The 19394-nt window shown below is 38.1% G+C and overlaps 1 protein-coding gene across 1 annotated transcript in view; it reads left to right on the top strand.

Moving 5' to 3' along the window:
- LOC127621626 (alpha-(1,6)-fucosyltransferase-like) overlaps nucleotides 1–19394 on the top strand; it is a 96568-nt gene that overhangs the window by 52192 nt on the left and 24982 nt on the right. Inside the window, exon 2 of the mRNA XM_052095303.1 lies at nucleotides 11235–11682. Within this exon, the coding sequence (XP_051951263.1) occupies nucleotides 11480–11682 (203 nt within the window). The 5' untranslated portion in view covers nucleotides 11235–11479. The remainder of the gene's footprint in view (nucleotides 1–11234; nucleotides 11683–19394) is intronic.

Below are 19394 nucleotides of genomic sequence, written 5' to 3'. Positions count from 1 at the left end.
TTGAGTAGAAGGACATTTCTGGCCATCCAATCATTGATTTCATTGATACACTCTGCTAATATGGAGAATTGTGAATTTTCATGGGGTATAGAAGAAATATAAATTTGGGTATCATTGGCATAACAGTGGAAATTTGTTCCATAATTCCTGATAATATCTCCCAGTGGAAGCATGTATAAAGAGAAAAGCAGAAGCCCTAAAACTGATCCCTGTGGCACTCCATACTTAACTTTTGTTTTGTTTTGACAATTCCAAAACATACAAAGTGGTAGCGGTCTGATAAATTGGACCAAAATCATCCTAATGCAAGTCCACTAATGCATCATAATTCTCCAGTCTATTCAAGAGAATGTTGTGATCTATCACGTCGACTGCAGCACTAACATCTAAAAGCACTAGAGGAGGAATGCAGCTGTGATCATATGATAATTGCAAGTCATTTGTAACTCTAATTGCAGTCTCTGTACTGTGGTGGGGCCTAAATCCTGACTGAAATTTTCCATATATACCATTTATCTGTAGAAATGAACAGTTAGGAGGACACTACCTTTTTCTAGTATTTTCTACATAAATGGTAGATTTGAAATCGGTCTGTAATTAGCCAATTCTCATGGATCAAGTTGTGGCTTCTTAATAAGTCATTAAATAACTGCCATTTTAAAGTTTCTTGGGACATGTACTAAGAATAGCGAGGAGTTAATAATATTAAGAGGAGGTTCTGAGATTACAGGGAATACCTCTTTTAAGAGCTTAGTTGGTATTGGATCTAACATACATGTTGTGGCTTTTGATTTTATTTATTTTTTAAATACATTTTGTAAGCACTTCATGACCTATGACAGTGAAGGATTGAAGTTGCTTGTGAGGAAAATTATTAAATTATGTTTTCTGAGGTGCTGTGACAGATTATTGCATAGTTCCAAATTTATATCTGATTAAATTTTATCAGTAAAGAAATTCATGAAGTCATTACAATTGTGCTGTGACAGAATATCTGGATCAGTCGATGCTTTATTCCTAACCAATTTATCCACAGTACTGAATAAACACCTGAGATTTTTCTGGTTATTTTCTATGAGTTTGCTAAAATATCGGTATGACCGTAGTATAAAATGAAAGGAACAGTGGATGGCTCCTTTCCTCCGTAGTGCTAGGGTCTTCTCCTTGGGCAAGGGAGAACAACCCTCAATCCCCCTTGCTAGGCTCACAGCTATAAAGGTTTTTCCACCACTCTTTAAGAACCCAGAGTTTAATAGATCCCTTTTTACCTCTTTAATATTCTAATAAATTGGAAGAGAGACGACTCGTTTGTCATGAGTTGCGACCTGTGTCAGTAGAGGAAGAGAACCTGGTCCCTGAGAAATGCAGTTTGCTGCGAACTCCGTTATATCAACGTGGTATTTTGGCACCTACTTGACCTAGGCAGGAGGTTGGAATGGCTCGATCCAATCAATCGGCTGGTCAAGACTTGCCCTGTGACTGCTTTATGTAGGATAATTGAACATCAAATATTTCTCAGACTCCCAGTAGGCATTGGCTTAGGACCAATCAAGTAAATTGAGCGTCTTGTTGCTCAGTTTGCTTGAGTGTATCATCCCTGGATCCCTGATGCATAATCTGCTGGAGATCTGTGGTGATTTGCATCCCTCTCTTTTGGGCTCCAAGGTGGGTGGGGAGCAGAGATGATGAAACCGAAAACCTTAAACATGGCTACAAAACACAAGTTTTTTGGCTTGGACAATGATAATATTTAAGAAAACAAAGGTGCCTCAATATCGAATAATGATGACTGGCCAACATGTATCATCATTGAAGCTGCTACTCCAGACTTTATAATCAGCAAGCTGTGCAAAAGGGTATTGCAGGAATTGCATGTACAGAAAAAGTGAAAAAGCTTTGATCTGGTCAAATTCTTGTGTAGTGCAGTAAAAAGGCCAATGCTGAAAACCTACTACATGCCAGCATGTTAGCTGGAGTACAGATAAAGACCTTCCCTCATCCAACTCCCTCATGAATTATAGTAAAGGAGTAATCCACACTAAAGAGCTGGACGACATGGATGAAGAAGAAATAATGCATGAGCTCAAGACTCAAGGAGTAACAAATGTTAAAAGAATAATAATTAAGAGAGAAGAGCAAACAATCAGAACTAGTATGTACATCCTCACTATTAATAAACTGCTATTTCCATTGAAGTGTTCCTGTGGACCTATTTGTACCCAACCCTCTGTGGTGTTTCAACTGTCAAAGGTATGGACACAGATCCAATGGCTGCAACAACAAACATATCTGTTGGGAGGAGGGCCACGACAAAGAGGGTTGTGAAAATTTTGTAACTGCCTAGGTGACCACCCAGCTGCATCAAAACAGTGTCTCATGTGGATCAAGAAATACAGAACATCAGATGTACTAAGAGAATCCGTTATCTTGAAGCAAAGAAAATTGTGGCTGCGGTCCCTGTTTACTCAGAATAAAACCTTTGCCTCTGATGCAAAAAAAAGCTGTGAGAACAATAGATTGCCAGACAGATATTACCTGGATGCACAAAGATAAACCCCAAACTATAAATTATATTAACGCTCCCCCAAAGATGAAGAATACAGGAACTCTGAGTGAAACTCTTTTAAATGACATTCAGAGCTCAATAACAGAGAAACAAAAAGCAAATAAAAACAATAGAAAGACAAGCTCTTCACAATCAAAAGCACCCCAGGACAAAACTTCAAAGACCAGGCAAACTAGAGATGTTGAAATGAAAAAGAATGAACATCATAGTAGAAGTCTGTCCCCTAAAGGCAGAATCAGGCTAACTGTCCCTATTCTTCGTAACGGGTAATGTTTAAATGCAACCACCAATCCTATAGCCATATGTCTGCAGGAAATACAATTACCATAATTTACATTTATGCATTTGGCAAACGCTTTTATCCAAAGCGACTTACAGTACACTTATTACAGGGACAATCCCCCCGGAGCAACCTGGCAAGTGCCTTGCTCAAGGCATAATGGTGGTGTTCGTGGGGATCGAACCAGCGACCTTCTGATTAACGGTTATGTGCTTTAGCCCACTACGCCACCACCATCAGATTGTACTAAAAATTAAAACATTTGTAATACCTTCGGTCCCAATGACAAGCGGGCTTCCAGTGGTACAGCCATTTTAATAAGAAATGATGTGATCCATAGTCATATAAATAATAAAAACAACCTACAGGTGATAGCAGTATGACTGACTCTGCAGAAAACACTCACAGCCGTTTCTATCTACGTTCCTCCAAACTCAAACTTGACACACACAGACCTAGATCACCTTGTTGCTCAGCTCCTACCCCCCTTTATTCTCATGGGTGATTTTAATAGTCACAAATTTCTTTGGGGCAGAAATCAGTGCTATTCAAAAGGTAAGCTTATACGCTTATAGCTAATGATACAGTCCCAAGAACATCTGTTAAATATGAAACTTCCATGGTTTGATGACAGGGCGGAGGGCGGGGCCGGGTGGTGATTCCACACACCCTGTCCCTTATCAGGCTGATCAAGCCTCCGAGAGATATAAAGGCCGACTGCGGAGATGGTGCGGGAGAGTGAGATCGTTTACGGGCATGTCCGTCCTGTATTTGTTTGTGTCTTTTGTTTTAAGTTTTTCATTAAAATGTTATTTATATTGTCAAGCCGGTTCTCGCCGCCTCCTTTCCCATCTAAATCCCTTTACACGATAAAAGGTCGCTGAAAGTCTTTTCTTTAGACAACCATCAACTGAAAATCGTATCAAACTCGAGATGAGTATAGCCCGAGCAAGAAATACAACGTAATTTAAAATTTGGCAAAATGACACTTATAATTCAAATTCAAAAGTCTATAATTCAAATTTACACAATTCAACTTGTTTTGTCATATTTCTGGCTCCATAACCTGACAGCTTTTAGTGCCTGTCTGTAGCTACAGACACTATCCTTCCATGCACTGTGAAATACCTCTAATTTTGTGTTCTTACACTTGCGCTCCATTTTCCAAGATGCTCTCTTGAAAGCATGTGTGTGATCATTGTACCATGTTGCAGGGCTTTTTTATTGAATTGTCTTTAATTGAAGTGGAGCGACACTATCAAGAGTGCTAGAGATGACTGTATTTATATTTTCTGTTATTACATCAAGTTCTTCTAGACTTTTTGGCTTACTGCGTATGTGAGACAATTCTGGAAGATTATTAGTGAAGCTATCTTTAGTGGTCAAAAGAATACTTCTACTTGAAGGATAGCATGGTGTACATTGAGTGAGTGATTAGCTGATCGCAGCAAATAAGAGACGAGGTGATGATCTGAGATGTCATTTCTCTGTGGTAGAGTTTCTATAGTATCAACATCAACTCCATATGACCAAATTAAATCTAGTGTATGTTTATGGCATTTAGTTGGTCCTGAAACATTTTGTCTGACTCCAAAAGAGTTGAGAATATTGATGTGTCATTGGGATTAGCATTTATCGATATTCCAACTCTCTTGGTGTGTGAACACTTATAGCATTTTATAAAAAGAAATAAATCAATTATTTACTTTAAAACGGTCAAGTGGTGCAACCATCAAGAAAAAGGTACTAAAATAAATAGTAAACACTAAATGCATGTTGTGAGTGTATGCAATTGAATTGCTAATTTAAACGTTTTTATACTTTTCAAGGTATTTTTAAATAATATGAATATTTTTGAATCATGAATAGAAAGTTTTCTCAGGGTTACTCCATTTGACCTTACACTATTTTTTTTTTTTTTTTTGTCACATGACAACAGAATGGCTATCTGCATCTTGTTTTAAGTTACATTTATTCATTTATCCAATGCAACTTTCAAATGAGGAGAACAATAGAAGCGACTCATCCAACAAAAGGGGCAACAGTATAAGTGCTGTAATACAAGTCATAGCTTAGAGCAGTACACATAGCAAGGAAAGTTTTTTTTAAAGAACATGAAGGTAGTGCATTAGTATGAATGGGTTAGGTGTTCATGAAATTTTTTTTGAAAGAGGCTAAAGACAGCCGCTTGGGTGGAATTAGGCAGGTCATTCCACCAGTGGGGAACAATCAAGGTAAAGGCACCATGAGGTTCACCTGCAGAACGTAAGCTTCTGGAGGGATATAAATCTGCAGTAGTGAGTTAAGATAGTGGGGTGCGGAGCTAGTGGTTGTTCTGTAAGCAAGCATCAAAGCCTTGAACTTAACATGAGCAACAATTGGCAGCCACTGCAATTTGAAGAAGGCATGACTTGCACTCACTTGGGGTCATTAAATACCATTCTCGCTGCCATTCTGGAACCATTCTGGATCAGTTGCAGAGGTTTGACAGTACATGCTGGAAGGCCTGCCAGAAGGACATTGCAATAGTCCAGCCTGGATAAAACAATAGCTTGGATGAGGAGTTGTGTAGCATGTGTGCATGTAATGTGGTACAAGGCAAATCTGCATGATCAGGCAGTCATTGCGATGTGGTCTGTGAAGTTCAACTGATCATCTATCACAACTCCAAGATTTCTGGCTGTCCTGGATGGTGTAATCGTTGACGAGTCTAGCTGAATGGTGAAGTTGTGATGAATTGCTGGTCTTGCTGGAAACACAAGCAGCTCTGTCTTAGCAAGTTTGAGTTGGAGGTGGTGATCTTTTATCCAACACAAAATGTCTGCTAATCAGGCAGAGATCTGGGCTGCTACAATTGGATCATCAGGCTGGAATGAGTGGTAGAGTTGTATGACATCATCATAGCAGTGATAGGAAAAGCCATGTGCCTGTATGCTGGATCTTAGGGATGACATGTATATGGAGAAGAGGAGCGGTCCAAGCACTGAACCCTGAGGCACCCCGGTAGCTAGTGGGTGAGTCTTAGACACCTCTCCCCTCCGAGACACCCTGAAAGACATACCTGTGAGGTAAGACTTGAACCAGTGTAGCGCAGTTCCTGTGATGCCCTTTGTTGTGAGGGTTGACAGGAGAATCTGGTGGTTTTCTGTCCATAAATCACCAGACAGATCCAGCAGAATGAGTACGGATGATTTGGATGCTGCTCTCGCCAGTCTTGGAGCTTCGGTAACTGACAGCAGGGCAGTCTCTGTATAGTGTCTGCTTTTGAAGCTAGACTGGTTGCTGTCTAGCAGGTTGTTCTGTGTAAGAATAGATAAGACTTGGTTGAGCATGACTCGTTCAAGTGTTTTAGCGATGAATGGGAGGAGAGATACTGGTCTGTAGTTTTCTAAAAGTTTAGGGTTGGTTTCAGGGTTTAGGGTCAGCAAAGGTTTCACCCGAGACTGCTTAAATGCAGTGGGAAAAGTACCAATGAGAAGAGATGCATTAATGCTGTGTAATGAGTGCAGGTAAAATTGAAGGAGAAATGGCTTGAAGGAGGTGGGATGGGATTGGATCAAGAGGGCAGGTAGTAGGAGGGCTGGAAAGGAGAAATTTGAAGACTTCCACTTCCAAAAGGGGAGAGAAAGAAGGAAGAGTGAGTGTGTCTGATGTAATGTCTGTTTGTGAGTTTGTAGTGTGGAGAATTGGCCACAATGGTTATTTTATCTATGTACAATTTGGCAAAGTCATCAGCTGCTAGAGATGATGCAAAGGAGGTGGCAGAGGTGGGCAAAGGAGAGAGGAAATGTTTTTGAAAAGTGTGCGAGTATCAGAAGAATTGTAAATAAAAATTGTGATTTAGTATGATATTATAATTGTTTTTTTTAAAAGAAATAATAATATATTATTATTAATAATACCCCACGTCCCAATGTAAAACTAATCCCTGTGCGAATAGGGCTAGAAGGTCAGGAGTGGTGGGACCAGTAGTCCCAGAACCGGGAGTGCCGTGGGGTAATAAAATATTATTCTAAATTAATTTGGGTACATTTTATCACATGACAAACATCATCTTTAGGTTGATTGTCAAGGTGTCTTCACTCATTTTTGCCAAATGAGCTGTTCAATTATTACATAGATTTATAGGCTACCAAAGAAGGCTAAATTGCCATGGGTTCCCTTGGAAATTTCCTATGGATTTTTAGAATGCCAGTTTTACATTTACAAGATATTAAAGACATCTGGTTAAAAATTACATGAAGATACTATCACTTTTGTCTCCACAGTCATACCTCAAACATGAATTTGAAAGCTGCTTAATTTTAAATCATACGTTGCTAACGAGTAGCAAAAGTTTTCCATTTCGTACATACCATTTTAAAAAGCACAGATGTTTATTTACTCATACTGTAAATTCTGCATCTACATCTGTAATATACAGTGGCAATAAAAAGTATGTAAACCCTTTGGAATTACCTGCATTTATATATAAATTTGTCTTCAAATCTGGTTTGATCGTCATCTAACTTAAAATAACACAATCTGTTTGAACTAATAACGCACAAATGATTGTATTGTTCTTGTACATATTAAATAAATATTTGAAACATTCACAGTATATGTTGGAAAAAGTATGTTAACCCCTAATCTAATGTCGTCAACAAAAGCTAATTAAAGTCAGGTGTTGGCAAAACTGGCATCCAATTAATTAAACGAGATTGGAAGTGTGCGTTCACACATTTTTTTATTTGCTATGCACAAGAAGCATCTGCTGACGTGGACCATGCCTTGCAAAAAAAGTTAAATCAGAATTATTGCTTGGTATAAAGCTGGAAAGAGTTACAAAGTTATCTCAAAGAGCCTAGATATTCATGTCCACAGTTAGATGAGTTGTCTATAAATGGAGATGATTTAGTACTATAGGTACTCTCATTAGAAGTGGCCGTCCGGCCAAGATGACTCAAAGGACACACCGCAGAATGCTCAATGAGGAAAAAACGAACCCTAAAGTGACAGATAAAGACTTGAAGGAATCATTGGAACTGGTTAACATCTCTGTTCATGAGTCTACTATATGGCAAACATTAAACAGGCATAGTGTCCATGGCAGGACATCATGATGGAAGCCGCTGCTTTCCAATAAAAACGTTGCTGCACGCCTAAAGTTGGCCAAATACAACCTTAACAGATTTAAAATAGAAGTTGGGTAATGCAGCAGGACAATGACCTTAAACATCAAAGTAAATCCACTACAGAATGGCTTCAAAATAAGAAAGTCCAACATTTGCAGTGTCCCAGTCAGAGCCCAGAACTTAACCCAATAGAGATGCTGTGGAATGACCCTGAGAGCCGTTCACACCAGACATCCAAAGAGTATGGCTGAGCTGAAGCAGTTCTGTGAGGAAGAATGGTTCAAATTTCCTTCTGAATGTTGTGCAGGTCTAATCTGCCTCTAATGCTTGGTTGAGGTTATTGCTGCCAAAGGAGGATCAGCCTGTTATTAAATCCAAGGGTTCACTTACTTTTTCCACAGCACTGTGAATGTTTAATGGAATGTGTTCAATAAAGACGTTAAAGATTATAATCGTGTGTGTTGTTAGCTTAAGCACATTGTGTTTGTCTATACGTGTGACTTTGATGAAGATGAGATCACATTTAATGACCGATTAATGCAGAAAACCAGCTAATTCCAAAGGGTTCACATACTTTTTATTGCCACTATAGTTGCACTTCTGGTTCACAGGACATCCGTCAAACCATAAAAACCTGCAGCTAAGAGTTGGTCAGATTCCAAAGTTTTGCTTTGAAGTGAGTTGTTTTTAATTAATTTAGATTAAAGGGTTAAATGACTAAAAGTAAAGTTATCAAGTATTCTATCAGCCCAGAAACTTCATATTGGTGCATCTCTACTTCCTGTTTCCTGCAAATTACTGTCAGTATGAAGTTACCTTAATTCGAGCATTATTGATTTGTTGTGGCATGTCATGTTGCTTGCGGTGTAGACACATGGTCTCTCTCTTTTCCTGCTTTCTGGAGGGAAACTGATGATACAGGGTTTTCTGGGGTCGTTCCAGTGCACGCGTCTTGTCAGTTGGCAGGGTATATATGTAAACGTCCGCTAGACATGGCAATTGAAAGTGTTGAGACGTGACTCAGAGTGTCGTGCGTTTGCATGCGGTGAGGAGAGAAACACTTTAAGAGTCTCTTCGTGTCCATCCTGAGATTGTGCTGTCATATTGATCAATCCTCGAGGGTGCTGAGGCAGGGGTGTGTCGTATGGACTGTGTCTGAGCAACAACACTGTTGTGTGTTTTTGTTGTATTTGGACATATACACTTCATCGGCACACTGTTTTCTAGAACAGTTTCCCTCAGCTAGGCTTGCCACCCATCCAGGATCATCCAGGGTTTTCAACATGTTCCTGACGTGTTCACACATATGAACCATTGTTCATAAGAACACTATGCAAGGAGGAGAATCAAACTCCTATGAATCACTAAAAGTTAATTTTAGTGAACTGGTTTGTTAGGATGATTAAGATTTTTCGCTTTTGTGTGAACAATCGTTTAAAGTTTAGTCTACTTATTATAATGCTTTAATGTTCTGGAAAACATGTCCAAAAACGGAAAGTCCTAACTTTTACTGTAAGATCTCTTAGGTTTGTAATGCCCCAACAACAAAAACAACAAAAAACAAGAAAGAAAAAGCCTATTTTTAAGCCTATTTCATAACAAATTTCCATCAAATAGAATTTTGTGATCTTAATCAAACATATATTAGTAAAACAAAATATCTAAAAAAATAATAATAATAATTTAGTTAAAGATTACTCTGTGTAAATGCATACAATATGTGTGTGTGTGTTATGTTTATTTGATTACCTTTGATTTTAAATGTACGATTTTTTTTTATTTATTTATACATAACTTTATACTTTATACATACATATTTATACATTTTAATATGCTCAGTTTGTGAATCATAAACTCGAACTGCTTCAAGCCAAAATAGGTAAATGTTAAACCTGTACACATTTTATTATTATTTACACATTTCAATTTAATAACAAAATTCCATCAAATTTAATTGAGTAATCTTTAACAAAATAAAATATATTTTTTTATTTTATATATTTTTGTTATGAAATTGAAATGTATATCTTAAAAATAGACTAAAATATTTTTGGTGTATTTGTTATTGATTGATTGGTTTATAAACTGTATATTATATATATATAGTATTGACGAGATTTGATATATATATATATATATATATATATATATATATATATATATATATCTCAACAGTGCAAATGGGTTGTAGGTTGCCAGATTGTGGTCATAAATGATTTGTGATGTGTCGATTATGTGAGTAGGATGCGTTTCATTCAAGATCTGGCAGCTGGACCACCTTGGAATAATATATTGATTTGATTATTCATATAACGTGGTTTGGGCCATACAAATTACGGGAGTTTTTTTTGGGAGAAATAACAAAACGGGAGACTCCCGGGAAAAACGGGAGTGTTGACAGGTATGGTTACAAGCCGTTCCCGAAGCAGTGCTCAGTTTTACAACTGATATTTGGACATCTAACGTAAGTTGAGCGTATCGGACACTTCAGTTTTTCAGATCTTTGGAATTGTTTTGTTAGACGAGTAATAAAGAGAAAAAGGTCCATTTATAAAAATAGTGGAAAATGACATTTGTTATATAAAGCAACTTATTTGCAGTTAATTGTTATTTCTACCTCTTTCCAGTCACAGAGCACTTTATTTTGAGGGTTGTTTAAGTGAGAGAAGATCCTGTAACTTAGTGCAGTTTGGGGGAAATTGTAATGTTTAATAATGTATTTTATTATGAAAATAAAATGTTGCATTTTAGTAGATTTTGTTTGTATATGCGGTCAATAATAGTTCTTAGAAAGAAAATCGGTATCGGCAGGTCACACTTGCAAGAAATCGGAATCGGCCAAGAAAATTGCAATCGGTGCATCTCTAATATCTATATATAATTTTTTAATATTTAAAGATAACCATGTATAATTATTTCATCATTATATATTGAATTATTGTTATATGAAGGGCTTTCTCTGCAAAAACGTTTATATGCCCAAAAATCAATTCACCCAACAATGATGAGTTGATTTACTCTAAATACCAGTTTGAGTTTTTTTGTTTCATGCTCTCAGTAGTCAATAATTCACCACATAAACACATTGCGGCTGACATAAACCACGTTTATCCTTGTTGCAAGTGAACTCGTTTTTAATGTTGTTGAGTATTTTCTTTTACCTTGGGTTTTTAGGATGAGAGCATGTCTCACGACATGTCCCATCCTTTTTGTGTGGCTCGTTGGACGTTGAGAGCAATTGTTTTATAACATTTCTCTCTCTCTTTTCCCACAGGACAGTAATGCATTCAGAAAGCCTAACCTCAGGAATGAGACACCAGTGAGACCTACAAAGCCAGAAACACTTTAATCATCAAGTCTTCATATCATAGAGACAAAATGGAGGATCTATCGTCTTGACCGGTCAACATGCATGAATGTCCATAATGTGTTGATCTACCGATGTAGACGCAACCAAGACATTTCTTCTTTCGCATACTTCACCCTGATTGGCTGTTGTGACGAGAGTTTGGCAGCAGTATGCGTTCATGGCCGGGCTCGTGGCGCTGGATTGCGCTCGTTCTGCTGGCTTGGGGGACGTTGCTCTTTTATATTGGGGGTCACCTGGTGAAGGACAGCGAACACGCACCGCGTTCAAGCCGTGAGTTGGCGAAGATCCTCACCAAGCTGGAGAGACTCAAACAGCAAAATGAAGATCTACGGCGCATGGCCCAGTCACTACAGTAAGTGCTTGACATAGTGACCATCAGGGACGTTTTTAGGCGTGGGTGAACTAGGCGGTCGCCTGGCCTACCACCAGCTTGGAGGGCGCCAATGAGGAGGCGCCATCCCCATCCACCCCCCTAAGTTGGCAATAGGGTTCTCGCCTAGGGTGCTGGTCAACATGGTTTAGGAAGACAATTAAAGGAATATTCCAGGTTCAATACAAGTTCAGCTCAATCAACAGCATTTGTAGAGTAATATTGATTACCACAAAAATGTCTTTTGACTCGTCCCTCCTAGCATACATTTGGGTTACATTGAGGCACTTACAATGGAAGTGATAGGGCCCAAATACAATAACTTGTATTTAACCCAGAATATTCCTTTAAAACTCTCTCTGTATATAAGTACATACTGTTGAAAGATGTATATTGTATCACAAGTACAGCAGCTCTTCTAAGGATTTCAGAGAACTCTTTACCAACATACTGACCGTGAACTATGACTAAAGCTACATTTGGTCATATGTCTTTGTCAAACTAAAAGGAGGGACAACTATTTCATATATAAATCTTGATCTGATCAGTATCTTCTGTGTTTTAATTCCAAAAAGATCTGCCGATGTGCCTCTTTTTGTCTTTGAGATCCTTAATTGGGTCTTGATCTCCCATTGATTCACTCCAAACCTGTAGGTCCACAATATCAATCTCAAGATCTCTGATAGATCCAGCCGTGTCCTTGGTGGAACTGGTGGTGTATTGATTAGAAAAAGGTTGTTTAGTTGTGTTTGCTAAGGTAAGCATCACTGTAGCTATTTTGCTCCTTAGCCTAGTTTCCATCCAACTTTCACGCTAGTTTGTTATCGACAAAGTGAAAATTGCTAAAATTGCCGCCTTCTGCCCATTTCCATTCAAATGGCCTTTTATCGATAAAAAGTGTGTGCGTGAAATCTGCCCTGAAGCCGTTTCCATACAGAAATGTGTTTATCGCCAATTCGCCTCCCAGATGTCACTCATTTATTTCCTCTGAAGTTTGGGTCAAATGGGGAGGGTATTGAGACCGTTCAATAAAATTAGCCAGTTTACTGTCATTTTAATTAACAAATAAAAGCAGTCAGAAGAGGAGGAATTGCAATCAATAGGGAGCAGTTGCTCTTCTGATAGGACTGTTATATTGGTCCTGATGTTGCGCCTATAGCAGGTTGGCACCGGTTCCCGAAAGCATATCGTCATGGCCGTGTTCAAGCTGGCAATCTGCACCAAGTAGTGGCGGAAACTTTCTGTCTCAGTATCAGGAGCCTCAAGCGATGTGTATATGATGTGTGCACAGATATTAAAGAAACATTGATGCGGTGTAATATCAGGGTTTACATATGATACATTCCTGATATTCAATATTTTTAACAATCATCGCCATGACAACTGCATTATGTCCCGCATATTTCTCGACCAACTGAACTTGATTTCTTGATTGACTTGGTTAGATTTAACGTATTTAAACGTTTTAAAATGTTCAAAAGCTCGTTTTCTGAACGTGAACTCAGCATTGGACAAATAGTTCAGATAGTTTATAGTCATTCAGACGACTTTATCTACAGAACAGGATAAAGCTCATTTAAGTTTGTGGTCATTTATTTGATTTAATACAGAGAATTTTGCCGGCATTTATTATTTATTATCAATAATTTAATAGACTTGGGCTGTAAGTGTTCCCAAAAACAAAAGCGCGCTGAAGCTTTTCTCCTAGTATTGTGTATTCTTAATTTAAAACATCTTTGTTCACAGGAATTATGTTTTATGTTTTGTGGGCTAATTCAGTGACGTCTATTATTTTGAATGGTGTGGAAAAAAACTTTAATAAATAAACAGAATAAACCATTCATATGTTTTTCGTGCACTTGTCAATGTGCATGATACGAGATGTTTGTGTTGCACTCCTGGAAGTGTCACGTTTGCAGATCGGCTCTATATGCCATAAAGATCAATCCATAATCAATAAATTGGCTTTCAGTACTGTCGTCACGGTAACACAGGCTAACGATTGGGGCAAACTCTGTCATGTGACACTACATTTTTGCATTAATGCCAATTTTATCGCCAAAACCCGTTTTTCGCAACATTTGATGTATTGACATTATTGAGTTAAACGGAAAAATATGTCAACATTAGTGACATTTGAGCGATTATGCGCATTTCAATCAGCTTTATTTTGATGCGCTACATTTTTCGCCAAAAATCCTTAAATGGAAATGTAGTTTGTGTTAGGCTGAACAAACCCATAACTGGTGGGAAAAAACCCATAGACTTACATTTAATGGATGGACCTGAACCATATCTAGATATCCAAAATATCATCCATACTTGGGGGGTGGACTCTCTTGACCTGGGCCAGTAAACAACTACCTACCAACAGCATAGCAATGGCCTGGCAACCACCCAGTACACGCTTGCACTTTGGCGGCACGTTGTGCATGAGCAAGTACCAGTTTTTTTTTTTTTGAAATGCAAAAGTCTAGTTATAATTTAATGTCCAACCGCTGGCGTAATGATGTGAAACAAATGTTGCACGACCTCCATTTCTCCCAAAAATAACAAAACATTTCCATAAATGAGCATCTTCAAGAGAAGCACTGTTTAAATGCCAGAAGGCAGAAATTTATAAATGCATATGCCATATATCATCATAAAAAGATGAGAAAAATTTACTGTATGGTTCCATTAACATTGGAATTGATGCTTATAGCAATAAAATGAAGAGAAATTGAATAGTCCCAGAAAATTGCCCGGGTGTACTGCTGTGAATCATTACATAGGTTTCTACACGCATCATGACATTTATTTGTCTCGGCGAAGCGCAGCGGACTACAACCTCAGGCTAGGTGAAGATCTGTGTGCATTCTGTCAATATATGCAATATATAGCATTAAAATCTCTAGCGAGCATTGACAGAAAATCTGTAAAAAATTAGCACATTGCTACGTGGTAGCTTACTGGACTTCGTTAACCCGTAACTCCATGGGAATTTAACCAAACACTCATTCCTATTCAGGTCTTAAGTGTCCCGGCACTTATATCTACCAAAAGTGGATTTACAAAATGTCATTTCTACACAATTAGAGAATAATAGAATAGAATATATTTTAATGTTTTATTTTTCATAAATCAAAGAGATAATGCAGTAAATCTAGAACAGGATTTATTCCTTTCACACTGACATGTTATGACATATACCACATTAGCTACACATTAGCTACACATATGTATTGTCTCACATATTGAGTCTAAATAAATGCACAACTTCCATAACTTACATATAACAGCCAAACGACAATAATCAAATCATACTGTTCATGTGTTAAACTTGCTATAGTTTACTTCAATGTTATTTCTTTGTCAAATAGCAACGTCAAATGTAATAAACCAAGAAATAGATATAATATGATAGTAAACTTCTATAGATGTGAAAATAATCTGAATTTATGGAAGTGCAAAATAAACACACATACAAGGGTCTCTAATGACCCTATACACTTGCAGCAATGACAGCTTTGCAGATCCTTGATATTCTAGCCATCAGTTTGTCCAGATACTCAGGTGACCTTTCACCCCACACTTCCTGTAGCACTTGCCATAGAGTGCCGAAGTTATGACGTCACTTTGTAGGACAATTCTGAGGTTAGCGGCGCATGGGTTCCCTCGATTGAAAAGCTATGCATTTTCCCCATAGACTTTTGGAAAATCGCAAAAAATAAGATCTGTGTTCAACAAAGAGTTGTGACCCTTACACGTTTTGTCTATCAAGATAATATTTACAAGTTAATCCAAAATTTATACATTTTGAAGCCTAAATAAAGCCGTCAGATATAAAATGCTAACGGTAGGCTATAAACGGACTACAGTACACCATGGTCGCGGATCAACGTCATCATCAAGCTTCCTCAAACTTTATTTAAAAAACACGCTCGCTCATTATGATTGCGCTGTGTATGAACACTTATCCACTTTTTCATGAGAAATATTGCCCATTCGTTTTTTTTCCAAAAATGTTAGAAACTACTTTTGTTTATGCGTGCTTCTCTGAGATTTTTTTTAAAATCTTTTGTTAATGTTTTATTTATTCGTTTATTATTTTGTTAGTTTATATTAACCTTAATATTATTTTCTTTGTGATTTAAGATTATTATGCCTGATTATTGTGCCCCAAATAAACTTTAAAGATTATCTTTCACAGTATTATGTTTGATTGTATGTTTGCATACCATTTGCTAATTCAGCCAGAAAAAACCCATGATTTTACCATCTCATAAGCACTAACGTTAGCTATGGCAGTATCAATTTCCAATCTTATGTCCTTTTTCTTAGACGATAGAAAAACCATAGATCGAGGAGAGAACCACTATAAATCTGGACATGTAGAACAGTGCAGATTAGATGCTGGTTTCATCTCGGGACAAATCAAAACACCATTGTCGAACTACAGTCTCTCCCCAGAAATAAAGAACTGGTAATCAGTTACCTTAATATCACAGAATCCTGTGTACAAAAATATTTGGAAAATCTACAATTTGAAAAGACTAAATATATAACGTTATGTATATTAACTGAAAGGTAAACTTCTAAGAACGTGAGGCTGAAACGCGGGCTAGTGAGAGATTTCCTGTTTGTCATGATGGCGTCTAAAGTCCCCGCCAAAGGATGTAGTCCCTTTTAGCAACTTGTTAGCAATCAGCGTTTTTAAGACACGATAAAGTTTTAAAAAACCACAAGCAGGTTATAACTGGTGTGTTTTATTTCATAGATCAAAACGTGAAAATATTTAGAGGCTTTGTTAACCACAGACCTTATTTCAGGCGATGTAGCAAAAACCCATTCAAAAAACCCATAGACTTTAGGGCGAGGGAACCGGAAGTGCTAAAATGCTAACTCACTTCCGCGTTTTGGCCTACAAAGTGACGTCATAACTTCGGCACTCTATAGATGTGTCTGTCTTGTCGGGCTCTTCTCACACACCTTACAGTCTAGCTGATCCCACAAAAGCTCAATGGGGTTTAGATCCGTAACACTCTTTTCCAATTATCTGTTGTCCAATGTCTGTGTTTCTTTGCCTACTCAAACCTTTTCTTTCTGTTTTTCTGTTTCAAAAGTGGCTTTTTCTTTGCAGTTCTTCCCATAAGCGTCTTCTCTTTACTGTTGTACATGAAACTGGTGTTGAGCGGGTAGAATTCAATGAAGCTGTCAGCGGAGGACATGTGAGGCGTCTATTTCTCAAACTAGAGACTCTGATGTACTTATACTCTTGTTTAGTTGCACATCTGGTCTTCCACATCTCTTTCTGTCCTTGTTAGAGCCAGTTGTGCTTTGTCTTTGAAGACTGTAGTTACACCTTTGTATGAAATCTTCAGTTTATTGGCAATTTCAAGCATTGTATAGGCTTCATTCCTCAAAACAATGATTGACTGACGACCTGACGACCTTGACGACCTTAATATTGACCTTAAGACATGCCAGTCTATTGCATACTGTGGCAAGGCAAACACAACGACAATGTTACGCTTCATTTAATGAACCAAATATCTTTCAACGGTGTTTGACATAATGACAAGTTCTCAAGAAAATAGTAAGTCTGATCACTTGGAAAAGTAAAAGCACACCTTGTCAGCAAATAGCATGATAGTGATTTCACCCCATAGCTTATTTTTAATTGGTCAAACTGATGTTGTTACAACTCACCCACAATGAGATTCTGCATTATAAAGTGTGTTATAAAATCAATCACTTTAGGTTCAATTTCTGTTGGGATGCTGCCTATGTAGACAGTAGACGATAAAGAAAATTTGTCTTGGAACAGAGTCACAATTGGTTCCACAAAACCCTGCTAAAAAACATCTTAAAGGGATAGTTCCCCCAAAAATTAAATCTCAGATGTGTATGACTTTCTTCTGTTCAACACAACAAAGATTTTTAGAAGAATATCTCATCTCTGTAGGTCCAGACAATGCAAGTGAATGGTGACCAGAACTTTAAAGCTCCCAAATCATATAAAGGCAGAATAAAAGTAATCCATAAGACTCCAGTGGTTAATCAGAAGGTTGCTGGTTCGAACCCCACAGTCACCACCATTGTGTCCTTGAGCAAGGCACTTAACTCCAGGTTGCTCCGGGGGGATTGTCCCTGTAATAAGTGCACTGTAAGTCACTTTGGATAAAAGCATCCGCCAAATGCATACAAATGTAAATGCATTCAGCAGAAGAAAGTCTCACACATCTGGGATGGTATGAGGGTGAGTAAATGATGAGAGGATTTAAATTTTTTGGGTGAACTATCCCTTTAAACCAGTAGGGATGCGCCAATAAGTGTCTGAGCTGAGACTGATAATTCGCTAAAGTTGATAGGTAATTGAAAACGAGTCAATTGAAACTAAATAAAAGTCATTTAAAAGCTTGGAATCTGGATTTGACAACTAAGCACACAATGCATCGTGCACTCCTATAAACCATCCTAAGCTGGTTTGTTGGTCTTATATGGTCTTGGATCTTAGCACTGAAATGTGCTCCAAACCCTATAAAACCAGCTGTTTGTTTTCAGTAGGGGAGAGAAGCAGAAAGTGTAAAGGAGTAATATCATTATCATTATCTGTGTGATCTTCATTCTTCATCTCATCTTGATTAATCTTGCGACTCATGTCATTTCCGGCTGCGACTGACAGTAATTCACTCTCTGTGATGTCGTTTGGCCGCATGAATCAGACTGTATTTCTCTCCATCAGCACATCTTCAGTTCTTCGTCTCTGAAGCTTGTGTCATGCTCTCGTTTGATGGGACTGAACCGATTGTTTCTGCGCTCTAATAACATGTTTCATTTATTCCTTTAATTCAAACTCCTCTGGTACTTCTCATTTCCATATGTTTTTATGTGTGTGTATATATATATATATATATATAAATATATAGTTTCTATTTGTGGATACATTTTTGCCTGTGAAGCCGAACCATTCCTTCTCTTTAAAGTGTTCAGTGTTTGAGTCTCTTGTGTTGCTGGTACCAGACCGGAGCTCATAGGGCCATCGTGTAATAGAAGGGCTTCATTCTTCACAGCGTACAGCAATAGATTTTATTTGTTCGTCGTCTGCACACAGGGGTGGATAACTGACCGGGCTAGTGCCCAGGGGCTCTTGACTGCCCGGGGGGCCCCTGGGCTTTATGGTTGCGTGATCCAGTTTGGCGATTTTTTTTATTTTTTTTTCCCCACTCGAAAACCCATCAACAATGAATATGAACTCAAAACGTAATCCTCAATGCAATAAAAGCATTTATTGAAACCAAGCTGCAAAAACGCCTCGTTCTCTACTTCCGTGACTACCCTACGTCAATAAGGGTACATTAATTAATGAACGCCTCAACAGATCAAATTATAAACACCTACTTCACATCATCGCACACTTGGCCCCGCCCACTGGGGCTTCAGTTTGTAAACTGAGAAAGAAGAACAAACAAGGTCTACTATAGCCAAAGTATTCCTGAACACCAAAGGGGACCCACCTGGACTATTTCAATTATTTTTGTATTTAAACATGCACAGACAGACGTCTTTGACTGCTTGATATATATGTTGGGCCGCTTTTAAAAGACGAATCCTCCAACTCTCCCACCCCCCACAAAAAACTTTTGGTCACCCAAGGGTTCGCTGTCCTTTTCTGCATTTCGCGGCGCCATTTTGTGGTCCGTTCTGCATAA

The sequence above is a fragment of the Xyrauchen texanus genome, chromosome 28 (assembly GCF_025860055.1).
Source record: "Xyrauchen texanus isolate HMW12.3.18 chromosome 28, RBS_HiC_50CHRs, whole genome shotgun sequence".
NCBI classification, from domain to species: domain Eukaryota; kingdom Metazoa; phylum Chordata; class Actinopteri; order Cypriniformes; family Catostomidae; genus Xyrauchen; species Xyrauchen texanus.
The sequence above is the reverse complement of the archived record's forward strand: the minus strand, read 5'-3'. Positions and strand labels throughout refer to the sequence as shown.